The sequence below is a fragment of the Talpa europaea genome (genome assembly GCF_964194135.1).
Source record: "Talpa europaea genome assembly, chromosome: 15".
Lineage (NCBI taxonomy): Eukaryota > Metazoa > Chordata > Mammalia > Eulipotyphla > Talpidae > Talpa > Talpa europaea.
The window spans coordinates 51,732,085-51,745,386 of NC_140083.1; the positions used below are offsets into that span (position 1 = coordinate 51,732,085).

At 39.8% G+C, this 13,302-nt stretch overlaps 1 protein-coding gene across 4 annotated transcripts in view; it reads left to right on the plus strand.

The window, feature by feature from the left end:
- Positions 1–13,302, plus strand: part of ITPR2 (inositol 1,4,5-trisphosphate receptor type 2) — a gene marked incomplete at both ends in the record, with an annotated part of 472,402 nt that overhangs the window by 249,720 nt on the left and 209,380 nt on the right. For all 4 annotated transcript variants that reach the window (XM_084254830.1, XM_084254833.1, XM_084254831.1 and 1 more), the window contains 3 exons: positions 3,657–3,847; positions 7,267–7,409; positions 11,649–11,757. In XM_084254830.1, coding sequence (XP_084110956.1) covers positions 3,657–3,847; positions 7,267–7,409; positions 11,649–11,757 — 443 coding nt within the window. The remainder of the gene's footprint in view (positions 1–3,656; positions 3,848–7,266; positions 7,410–11,648; positions 11,758–13,302) is intronic.

Genomic DNA, 13,302 nt, shown 5'->3' on the forward strand with positions numbered 1-13,302 from the left:
CTGAAATATGGTGAAATTGCTTACAGGTTGATAAACAATGGAAAAACCACTTATCAGAACTACCAGAATGATGGGGTATGGATGTTTTCATTGTTTAGCCCTCTGAGAAAGAGCATGTAGTTGCTTTGATACTGAAGCTTTCCAACTACAGGAGACTTCCCCAGCCATTCGTATCTGATGGGTCTTCCTTCTTGCTTTCTTCTTCTGCTCAGGTTCATACTCATTTGCTATGAGATCTTACATTCAAGTTCATATTTTCTTGGAATCCATTCTTGAATTTTGTTTTGTTTTGGTTTGGTTTTTTGAGTAATTTCATGGGTGGGCATTCAGAGAAAAATTTTTGACCCTAATCTGTTCTGAAATGTTTTTATTCAGTTATCACTTTGGATTTTAGTTTATTTGTTTATTTTTAAAAAGATTTATTTATTTATATAATCACTGGGTACAGTCAGAAGCATGGGAGGGTGAGAGAATTCACCAGAGCCAGAGTGGGGAACAGAACAGGCAGACCGACGAAATACACTGCTGAGGGGAGCAGTGGGTACGGCAGGAGAGGTCTGCATGCTATGTGGGACCTCGCCGGCAGCCGGGGATCAAGCCGACGCTGCAGAGGCTGCAGGCAGCTTCACAGTCCAGCGCTCAACCACTGCGTCACCAGGGGAGGCCCTGGATTTTAGTTTAGATGGGTATAAACTCCTAGTTTCAAAACTTTTTGTCCATCTGGTCTTTGAAGACATAATTCTGCTGACTTCTAGCATCCAGTATCGATCATGAAGCGTCTGGTGCCAGTCTAGCTCTGTGTGGGAATCTTCCTTCTCTCCCTTAAACATTCTCTCTGCTGTTGGCATTTATATTGGTTTCATAGGGAGTAGACAGCAGTTTATCTCACCTGGATGAATTAAAATCACAGAAATGACTGTTCCCACAATGAAGGTGTGAGCAGTGCCATACTCTCTGTCTGAAGATCCTCAGAGGAGTCTGTTCTTGCCTTTCCTGTAGGTTCTGGTATTGGCTGGCAGGCTGTGGCATTCCTTGACTTGCAGCTTTGTGAATCCAGTGTCTGCTCCCAGCTTCACGCGATGTCTTTGCTCTGTGTGTGTCTCTTCCTCTTCTCCCTAGCAAGGGTGCCAGTTGTTTTGGACTGGGGCCCACCCTATTTAGTCTGACTTCATTTTAGCTTACTATATCGGCAAAGACCCTAATTCCAAGGTAGGTCACATTCACAGGGTCTTTTTCTTAGGACTTCAGCATACATTTGGGAGGCACAGTTCACTAACAGCATTGTAAACTTTTACCAGAGTCCAGCCAATATGCTTGTTTAATTCTTCTTTACACGCAGTGAACCTTCCTTTCAGTTTCATCACTTTTAATCTTTCTTTGGTTCAAGGAAAATGTCTTATTTTCTTAATCATTTCTTTCCTCCCATTATTTCTGCCTAGAATTTATATTTGTTAGATACTTGATTTTTTGGATGACCCTCCGTATTTCATATTCTGTGTCCCCCCTGCTTTTGATCTTTCAGCTTTATATTCCAGAAGATTCTTTGACTTCCCCCAGCTACCAGCTTGGTCTTTATTTCTGTCTTTTTCTTTATCAGTTAATTTTTGAAATGTTGACTTGTACAATCATATCTTAATTTCCAGTATTTCTTTTGTTTTTCTAACATTTTGGATACAGTATACACCCAAATTCTCTGAGGACAATAATTAGGATTTTTGTTCTTCCCTGAATCATGTCTTTTCTCTGGGTCTGAATGTTTCTAGTGTCTTTGGTTTTCCCTGTGATTCTTGCTGGTGTGTTCATAGTGTTAAAAGGTCTGTGATGCCTGAGTGGGTTTCCATGGCAGTGCTGAGGATCTATTTCTCATATACATGACAGTGCTGACCCAGAGCTCTGGGCTAGAGCTGAGTAAATGACATATAGACTGCCCTTTGGGGCATGTGTGTGTGTGTGTGTGTGTGTGTGTGTGTGTGTAGCAGAAGACAGATTGAGAATACTAATAAGCCTTAAAATAAGTATGGCTTTGCTCAGGGGTTAGAGTCTTTTTGTGTATTTTCTATTTTTTACTGGAGCTGCCTTATTTGTCTCTTCCATTCTGCCCCTTATTTTATGAAGATTTTTGGAGTTACTGCAAGCTCTCTTCTGCTTCTCAGTTCTGACTCCTTCATTTGATATTCTCCCCAGGCGGGTATTCCACTTTCTTGAGAGAACATCTCTACATTTCTTTAACTGTATCCCGTGGGAAAACATGGCCACCAGTGTCTGTGTATGCCAGTCAGTGGGAGGAGGAGCTTAACTTCCCAGCTCTTCAGACATCATTGTTTAATGTGCTACCTCAAGGAGTCCCCCAGGCCCTCTCCCACATTAAGTGTTGGTAGATGAGCACCTCAAAGACCAGTTCTAACTCTGCTGGTTGATGAGCACCTAGAAGACCTTTCTAATTCTAATCTCTTGTACTTCAGTTTCTTCTTCTCCTTCACTGAAGGACTAACCCCCAGCTTCACTTATTTGCAAAATGCCTCAACACTTTTCTCATGGCGAGTATTTTCATTCATCAATATTGTTCTATACATCTGACAAAACATAAATTTCTGTGGCTGTTCAGGAGAAGGACATGTATTATGTACTATCTACAATGCAGATTTTTACAAATACTCTTTAGTTTTTTATTTCTTCTTTCTGACGTTTTACCACATGCAGTTTTTTTCCACTTGCACACATAAAGCAATAAGTATATTAATGAACAGACTGTAGGATTTTACTACATGTTTTCTGCCTGATTTTCTATTTTCCTTGGCATCTGGGAGGAACACATATCAGTGTCAGTTCTGTTGATGCCATATGAAGTATGTTTCAAACATTCATCATGAGGAAATCAACTAAATTCTTGAATGTTTAATGAACCCACTTTTGTAATTGGCCTGAAAAATTGAAATAGTTTCAGATTAAAATCTTTCGCAGTTAATGAAAGCAATCGAATGGAAGAATTTAAAGATTTGATAATTCCTCCCCCTCCCCAGTTTTGTTGAGATATATAATTGACATATAATATAGTCTTTTTTTTTTTTAAAGATTTATTTATTTATTTATTTATTTATTTATTTATTTATTTATTTATTTATTTATTTATTTATTCATACAAGCACTGGGTACAGTCAGAAGCGCGGGAGGGTGAGAGAATTCACCAGAGCCAGAGCGGGGAGCAGAACAGGCAGAAGGACCGAAGTACACTGCTGAGGGGAGCAGCGGGCGGCAGGAGAGGTCTGCGCGCCATGTGGGACCCTCCTCTGGTGGCCGGGGAGCAGCCGGGGATCGAACCGGCACTGCAGAGGCTGCGGGCAGCTTCGCAACCCAGCGCTCAACCGCTGCGCCACCGGGGAGGCCCGACATATAATATAGTCTTAAAGATGTATAGCACAGTAATTGATATACATGTAGGTTGTGAGATGACACCATCACCTGAGTTGTACATTTTTTTCTTGTGATAAGAACTTTCAGATCTACTCTTAATTTTCTCTTAAACAGTACTGTATTAAGTATAGTCATTTTCACATACATTCCTTTTTATGTATTCTATGTTTATAAGATTATTTTGATTTTGTGTCAGATGCTATAGTCAAATTAAGAAGAAAATATTTTTAATCTTTGTTTTCTAGCAAAAAATCGTGGAATTGCCATCCCGGTGGATTTAGACAGCCAAGTGAACACTCTCTTCATGAAGAGCCACTCAAATATGGTGCAGAGGGCGGCCATGGGATGGAGATTGTCAGCTCGCTCTGGACCACGCTTTAAGGAAGCTCTTGGAGGGCCTGCTTGGGACTACAGAAATATCATTGAAAAATTACAGGTACAATGAGCGTGTGAAATGGCAAAAATATTTTCTAAATGAAAAGTTTTGATACATAGTCAAAGGAAAAAAATAGTGAAAAGTCTCAAGTTCTAGTTGGGGACCAGGCTTTCCTTTAAAATTCCCTAGGAATACCATAATTTTAAAAAGTATGGCTTATGGGTAAAAGCTGTGCTAATCATAAATATGGTAAAGTAATTTGCCATAAAGACATGTCATAGATGAAAGCTTGTCCCCTTGCTTCAATTTAAATGTATTATCATACAGTCCCTTGGTGAGGACAGGAATAGGACATTGTAGGGGAGAGAAAGATGAAGGGCCAATCGCAGAGTGAGGACATGCCTTAAGCAACCTTTATTGTTTTTTTATTGAGGCAATGATTTACACTGTTAATATGTTTTAGATGAATAGGCTCTCCCCACTTTAGGAGTTGTTACCATCCTGTACCCACCATCAAATTAAGCTGCTTTTAGACCAGACAGGCAGTTGCTCAATAAATATTTGGTGAGAACTATGCCAGCCATAATATGCTGGTGGTAGAGCACAGGATCTGTGCCTTTAGGACATACACATTTTAGCCCATTAATAAATGTTAGATAATTAAAACTGCTATGAATAAAATAAAACAGGGTAGCTGCATGGTAGAGAATTACTGGGAGAATGATCTTATAGTTAGGGAGATGGGAATAACGAAAGGAATAATCTGTTAAAAAAAGTTGAGATCAGAGGTTTTGTGGGGAAAAAATAGTAAATGCAAAGGTGCTTATGCAGGAAGGAGTTTGGGAGGTTTGAGCCATCAAGAGAAGGCCACTGGGGCCGGAGTTTGGTAAGCAAAGGAGGGTATTATGAAATATAGACTAAAATCTTGTAGAGATTTAAATGCTAATGCATTGGGGTTTTGTAAGTGTGATGGCAGGTGATCGAACACTTTCAGTAGAGGAGAAACATGACTTAGTTTACCTTTAAAGAGATCAGTGTGGATTTTGAGTAGTGAATGGGTTATAGGATGCAGCCATGAAAGCAGTGAGTTTAGTTAGGTGGCTCTTGTACTAATTCAGGCAAAAGGTGATGGCTCCTTGGCTTAAGGGAGTAGCAGTAGGCATGATGGGAAGTGGGTATGTTTGCTTGTTGGCCCAACTGGACTTGGTGAATGGGTGACTGGGTGAATGGGTGAGCGAGATGTGGGATGGTGAAGGAGCAATCAAGGATGGTTGTGGGTATAATGCAATTGGATCATTTGCTAAGATAGGGAGAAGGATGGGAGAGTTGCCATCTCGAATTCTAGGTGGGGAATTTTATGTTTGAGATGCCCACTTGGATACCTGTATGGGTGTGTTAAATGAGCAGCTGGAAATGCAAATGTGAGAGGTTTGGAAAGCTGTCCATATAGGAAATATCAACATGGGAAGCTTCAGCATGAATGTGATAATGGAACCATGGAATTAGATGAGATATGTAGTTCACCAGAAAGTGTAGTTATTGATGAGAAAAGACCAGGAGTCAGCGAAGGAAATGGTCAAGATGTTGGTACAAAATGAAGTGTGATGGCAAGAAACCAGAGCAGGAAGTGGGTGAAGGCAGCAGTGAGTGTGTGCTGAGTTCAGCAGGGCCTGGGTGATGAAGACAGAAAAGGATCCATTGGATTTGGCAACGCAGTGATGAATGCAGCCAACTGGTACTAATGATGCTAACAGTTATTAAGGAATAATAAATGACTCACAGGTTCTGGAGGGTCTTAGGTGCTGACCTTTAACTCTTCCAGCAGGCCCATGTGATGGTGATGTCCTGATCCTGTAGGGAAACGAGATAATAGTGTTTGCATTGTTAGCCTGTGGTCAAAGAGATAAAGACAGAATTTTATGTCATAGGAGTCTGAACACAACTTCTTTAGTCAATGAAATGAAGGAAAGAGGCCATCAGAACAACAGGTGCATTTTAGTGCTGCTTTATTTAACATGATCATATTCTCCTCCTGCCTTCATGTAATAACTCATTATGTATACCTAGTTTCCTTACCTACTGTTTGTATACACTAGACAGTACATATTATATAAAGGACGTGACAGTTTGATATTTGTTATACCTTCCTGGTATTCTGTTTTGCTGTCACCAGAAATTTCTCAGATGTTTATTTACGCTAAATGTAGCAAATGGTTGAACAGGAGTTAACTCCTTTACTCCAACCCTAAGAAATCAAGAGATTTTTCCCTCCGTGTTGCTATAAGAAATCAAGAGATTTTCCCTCCATGTTGCTGTCCCTAAGACTAACAGTAAGCAACTGACAGTTTTCTGCTTAACAAAATATGCCATAACTGTGGTGAATAAAATATGGTATTATGTGAGAAGATTTTTTTTTTGTCTAACAGTTATTTTAGAAACAGAAAAGGGAGGCTTTAATCATCAAAGAATGTTCAGTAAATGATCCTCGCCTTATAGTACATCCAGAAACATGTCAGTTAGGATGCTTTCAGCTATAATTAACACAATATTCAACTAGAAGTGGCTGAAACAACAAAAATAGGTTGTTTCCTTTTGAGAAACCTGGACTTGGGGTTCCCCCTGATTGGTGAAATCACAAGCTGGTCTCTGAAGGTCACTGGCTGGTATCTGAATGTCACATCAGGCTGGTCTCGGAAGGTCACATCAAGCTGGTCTCTGAAGGTCACATCAGCACTGCCTCACATTGGAATCCACACCCTTGAGCTGTCTTGAGAGTCAGAAGTATTTCCAAAAAAGCCTGCCCCCTCTTCCAGCCCCTTACCTGCTCCCCCCACATGGCACGCATTCAGCAGACTTCCCCCATATTATCTCATTGGGGAGGACCGTATCACATCATCACACCTCGACCAGTCACTAGAAGGGGGATGGCATGACCCTGACTGACTGGCCCTCCTCTCCCTGAGAATGTTGCTGCCTGATTCTAAAACAGCATGGGAATTCTGTTTGTGAGGACGAGGGTGAAGAGTTAACAGTGTCAATCAAACATGTGATTTGAAATATCGCTGGACCTGTGTGCAGAATTAATACTGCTTCAGATAATATACCAAGACATTTTGCCACAGGAAGGAATGATTTCTCGATGACCAATGGCACACTGGAATCTTTTTTCAGCTGCTCCCCAGCGTGACCTACTTCTTTCCAGATTGATGAGTGCCTGTCATGTCTCCTTTCCAATCCTAGACCCGCTGGTCCTATAATACTGGCTTTGCTGACTTAGCTTCGCGTCTGTATTTCCTTCAAAATCATATTGCGGTCCACCCCCCCTTCTCTTAGCAGTGACTAAGGAGACCATCTGCACCGACAGCAGAGACCTCACTCTGCATCCACCTGGGACAGCCCATGGGTGCGTTTGTCATGTCTTTGGAGGATGACATCTGACTTGGGTCTTCACGCGGGTCCTTCTGTGCTCCCTCTCTTAGGACGTGGTTGCCTCCCTGGAGCAGCAGTTCAGCCCGATGATGCAGGCTGAGTTCTCGGTGCTGGTCGATGTGCTGTACAGTCCAGAGCTGCTGTTCCCCGAGGGGAGTGATGCGAGGATACGATGCGGAGCCTTCATGTCCAAGTAAGCAGTGCCCCTGGGGTTCTGTGAGTCAGCAGATGAGAGGCCTCAGCAGCTCTGTTTTCATGCTGCTGGTGCGTGATGGCCACCCATGGAGTGTGGGAAAAGTCTAAGTCCTTGTTCAGATGTGCTTCCAGGCACATTCGAGTCAATTGAAATTAATTTTATTTTGGTGAAGGTCAAGCTACCATGATTTACTAAAATTAACTGAAAATGAAATGGTTGTTATTGGACACAAAAGTCCACGAGAAGCTGGTATTTAGGTTCTGATTCTTTTCTATAACTGTATGATGTGGCTATTGAAAGGATCGCTATTTACACCACTGCTTTTCATGAGTGTAGAAAGGACAGAAATGCCACAGGCATTGTTTGGAACATCCTCAGGTATCCACTGGCGCATTGGCTCAGGCTGCTTACCTGCTATGATGGCAGAGCCCACTGGTTGCCACAGAGATTGTATGACCTACCACACTTAAGTCTTTATCTTCAGAAAAGAGTAAGCTTCAGTTTAGCTCTTCCGAAAAAAGTTTTCTGACTCAGTGTTAAGAAGTAAGAACACGGCGCCCGTTACCCTGGCTCATCTGGTCTGCACAGAACCTCCAGAGGTGAGTGGCCAGCCTCATTTTAGAGACAGAGAGCTGAGTGGGGCTCAGGGACATCTCAGGCCCAGCACTCGACCACGCTGCGGTGGCGATCCTCACCTGCAGCATTTGCATGTACTTATTTTTCTCAGCATTTTTGTGGTATTGTTCTATTGTTCAAGTTGATATGTTTATCCTAGAATGTTTTCATTTTAATGGTAAGTGGAAAATTCTCATGGTCAATCTGCCAGTGTAAACAGTTGTGAGAAAGTTCCCTCAAAGCTCAGAAAGAAGAAACATGTCTCCATGTGGAGGGCATGTCCCCAAAAGACGGGCTGTGCTGGGTCCTCCTGGGGAGAGATCTGGATGGGGATGTGGGTCCTCATGCCAGTGCCCTCGACCATGACCCATCCTGGCGGTTTCTGGTGTAGGGGAGGATGTAGTTGACAGAGATCCCAAAACCTCTGCTATGACTGATGTGCTAAGGCAGACAGTGAAGGCCTAGGGGACTCAAGAATGGTTCCTTTCTTTTACCTGTTAAAGCTGGGCTCTGAGGAAATATGGTGTAAGAAAGAACTGCCAATGGGGATCGTGTTGAGGAATAGGTAAAGTTTCTCTTTTATGGCCAGGATTCTGGTTGTTGGCTCTAAACCTATGGTGTCTTAAGGAGACTGGGAGAATGTATTGGCTGGACATTTGCCAGTCTTCTAATAAGAATTTTTAAGTGAAGAGCTCCAGAGTAGCTGCAAAACTAATGAGGTCAATAAGAAAAAAAATAGCAGCATTGCCAAGTAATACAGTATAAAAAGTCTTTGAAAAATGCCCCTCATTGTCTATGAATCTATATTAATGTACAGAAGATGTATTTAAAAGAGTGTAATAAACCTGAGAAGTTTAACTTCAGGAAATGAATGCACTGTAGCTCTATCTCAGAGTCTGGATAGTCTACAAGCAGGGCTGCTGCACTCTACCTGCAAGCAAAATTGATCTCCATGTTATTTTGGCAAGTAAAGTTTTGTTTGTTCGTTTTCTTCTGCTATATCCTTAGCATAATTTTTACTTTTGAGTCACATAAATGCTCAGAATAAAAAAAAAATAAAAGAAACAAAACAATGCTAATAAAGTTTTGTTGACACACCCTCAGGTGTTCATGTGCACATATGCTATGGTGGTCGAGCCCACTGGTTGCCACAAAGACTGTATGACCCACCAAGCTTGTAAATCTTTACTATTTGGCTCTGCAGAAAAAAGTTTTCCAACTTGGCTTCAAGAAGTAGGCTGTCAAGTGTGGTTGCTCTTGGCTACATGTGACAAATAAAGATTTAAATTCAGCTTTTACCTATTGTAAATAGTGCTGCAATAAACATAGGGGTACAGGTGTTCTTTTGAGTCAATGTTTTTGTGTCCTTTGGATAGATCCCTAGGAGTGGAATTGCTGTGTCATATGGTAGCTCCATTTTTAGTAGACTGGAACCTCCAGACAGCTTTCCATAGTGGTTGAACCAGTTTGCACTCCCACCAGCAGTGTAGGAGAGTTCCTTTTTCACCATATCCTCACCAACATTTGTTGTTGCTTGTTTTTTTGGTATGTGCCATTCTCACTGATGTCAGGTGGTATCTTAATGTGGTTTTGATTTGCATTTCCCTGATTATAAGGGATGTTGAACATTTTTTCATATGCCTATTGGCCATTTGCATTTCTTCTTTGGAGAAATGTCTTTTAAGTTCTTCTGCCCATTTCTTGACTGGATTGTTTATTTTTGTTGAGTCGTGTGAGTCCTTTGTATATCTTTGTGATCAGTCCTTATCAGTTGTCTGGAGTGCAATGATTTTTTCCCAGTCAGTGGGGTGTGTCTTTGTTTTGGTTAATGTCTCTTTTGCTGTACAGAAGCTTTTCAGTTTCATGTAATCCCAGGTGTTTATCTTTTCCTTGACTTTCTTTGCTTTAGGTGATGAGTCTTTAAATATGTTTTTGAGATGTATGTGTTGTAGTGTTTTACCTATATTTTCTTCTATATATTTATTTTATGGATTCAAGTCTTATGTTCAGTTCTTTTATCCATTTTGAGTTGATTTTTGTGCACAGTGAGAGGTAGTGGTCTAGTTTCATTTTTTTGCACGTGGTGGTCCAGTTTTCCCAGCACGATTTATGGAACAAACTGTGTACTATTTACAATGGGTAAAAGCTGGAAACAATCCAAATGCCCAAAAATAGATGACTGGATCAAGATGTGGTATATATACACAGTGGAATATTATTCAGCAATTAAAAAAATAAACTCATGCCATTTGCAGCAACGTGGATGGAGCTAAAAGGATTATGCTCAGTGAAATAAGCCAGAAGGAAATAGAAAAATATCGGATGGTTTTACTAATAGCAGGAATATAGGGGAACCAAATAAGATATCAGTGTAAAAACATAATATCAGTACAAAACACAACAAAGCAATAACAGACAATTATAAATCAGAGACATACTGCAGGGGAGGAGGCGGGAGAGGGATCAGAGGAAAGGAGGGAGTAGCACAAGGGACTGAGGTGATGGTGCACGGGTGCTTTGGTGAAGGAAACTCTATGGGGACTACACCTGAGGGGGTGGGGGAAGCAAATATTGTTTAAAAATGAACAATGATGTAAAAAATAAAAATTAATTTAAAAAGATTTAAATTCATAAAAAGATTTAGCTCCTCAGTCACATCACTAGTTTAAGTGCTCATGGCCATATGTAAACAGTGGCTGAACAATTTGACAGTGCAGATGCAGAACATTCCAGTCATTGTAGAGAAAGTTATTTAAAGTCACTCTGAGGAAGTACTGACCTGTGCTGAAGGCAAGACTGGCTGTTACAAGTTAGGTAAACACACAGGAGGGGCGAGGTGCCGTGGTGATGGGCACCTGGCACAGGTGCTGCAGGCAGGTGGAGGAAAGGATATGCCCAAATTATAGCAAAAGTTGTAAGTGGATAGCTTGTCTTGATGTTATTAGCCTTTTTTATTTTTTGCTTCTAATCACTTTTTTTTTTTTTTTTGGCTTCTTCCAGCTTTGTGGAGGAGGTAATTTTCTTTAGGTTTTTGATATTCTAATATACTGTAGAATTTCTGGAATACCTGTTTCTATAAGCATTAGTAGTGAAAGGCAGCTCAGCAATGTTAATGGAAACAAGATAGTAGTCCCTTATAATAAGGTCTCAACAATGTCTGCTGCTATAATTGCTATATAATTAGTGTCATTTAAAACAAAGAAAATAATATTGTGTAATATAATAACCGAGATGAGAAAGCATATGTTGTACAAAAATGAAGAATGATGTAAAAAATATACAAATAAATAAATTTAAAAAATATACTGCAAGTACTCACATCTCTCTACAAGTAACATTTTTTTTTTAGTTCATGTGATGGGATGGAAGTGTTTCATTGTTTTTCAAAAAGTGTTCCATCCCACTCAAAGTATGCTACCTGGAAATATTTAAGTTTTACACTGCCTATAAAACAAAGGATGTTGATCAGCTGAAGTGTAATTTAGAAATTATGTGAAATGTATCTGTTTTACTTCATATTCTCAAATAATAGTATGATGGTTTTCTTTTTAGTACACGATGTTAGTTCACAGCTTGAAGAGAAATCACTGCCCTATTTAAAGTTTGATATTTTGTTTTAAGGTTGATTAATCATACAAAGAAATTAATGGAAAAAGAAGAAAAGCTGTGCATTAAAATTCTTCAGACTTTGCGAGAAATGCTGGAGAAGAAAGACAGCTTTGTGGAAGAGGTAATTTTCTTTAATTTTTGATATTCTAAAATAAAGCAGAATTTCTAGAATACTGTAACAGTGCATTACAACAGGCTAATATGTGACTACTTGTATCATAATAATGGTGTGTGCCTTAGAGGAATAGATAATTTGAGTTTTTATAGTTATCATCTTGCTTGTCTGCTTTGATTTGAGAAATAGCTAGGACTAGAATGGCACAAATATTTAGCATATTTGTTTTATTATATTTTAACTTTATATACACAGATATTCATCTAGCTTCAATGGACCAAAGGCCATTTTTTTTCAAAACAACAAACAACTAAGAGGCATTGTTAATAATTTGTAAAAAGTTCTGCATGCTGAAATGGTCTATGCATTTTGGCATATGTTGACTCTCATTGTAAATATATGTTCATATCATTTTTATAACATTATGCCAAGTATTATATAATAATTTTTAAAATAAGTGGAATAGTATGTTTCTATTCTGAATATTTAAGCATTGCACCAATGATGCTCAGGGAATATTATAGATAATATTTACCAGTCTTTTATTAACAATGACAGCTCAGGATCTTATTCATGGACAGCTCGAGGCATATTCAGTGCTCCAGGTGATGCGCACAAATATAAAGTATGGATCGAGACAAGTTCTTTCAGCTCACCTCTCACCCTTTTGCATTGCATATCACACAAAACTTGTGTCATGTTCCTGAATAACTTTCTGGTCTGTTTCTGTAAATAATCATCTGATATGTTTAACATTTGGAGGAATTTTATATATTTATGTATATCTGACTCCAAAAATTGTAGTGGTAAGGTTGTTTTTCTTTTTTAAAAGAAATGCAATAGAATCTTGGATATTAATAGAAGGGTCACAACTTCAAAATATTCTCTTTGAGTTGGAAGCTTCCATCTGTGAACAAAATGACTCCTGCTTTGCACTAACTCTCTTCATCATTTAACTCTGTCTGGGAGATGAATGATCAGATTAAAGGTGATCAGTACAGTGTTAGCAAATGTCTCTGTGACACAGGACTCATGAATATGGCTAATATGTTTGAGTAGAAAGTATGCTTTAATCAAGGATTAATCGAGTTCCCTGGGACTTTTTATTGTCTGCCTGATTCCTTCAGTAGTGCTGTAGATGGTTTGACTTGAGGTGAAGTACTATTGATAGATCCTAAAGTGGAAAAATGGGGTCAATTTAAGTTTTTGACAGAAGAGTGATACAGGTGTTAGTAGTAACTTGTAGTGAATAGCAACTCTGTGGAAAGGCTTCGACTCTGTGTAATAGAGCATTACTGGATTGCTCTAAAGGAAGGGAGGGAAGAAATCAAATAAGACTTTACTCTGCCATGTCAAATATATTTTTGTGAATCTTCCAAACCACCCTAAAATCACCCTGGAATCTTTCTCTTCTCCCTTCCCATTGCTGTCACTTGTTCTGGCTTTCATGATATGGAAAACTCCAGAAGTTCAGTTCCCTGGGACCTCCCAGAAGGGAGGCACATTTCACAAGATAGTATGTGAATGGCACCACCTCTCCCCCACAACACA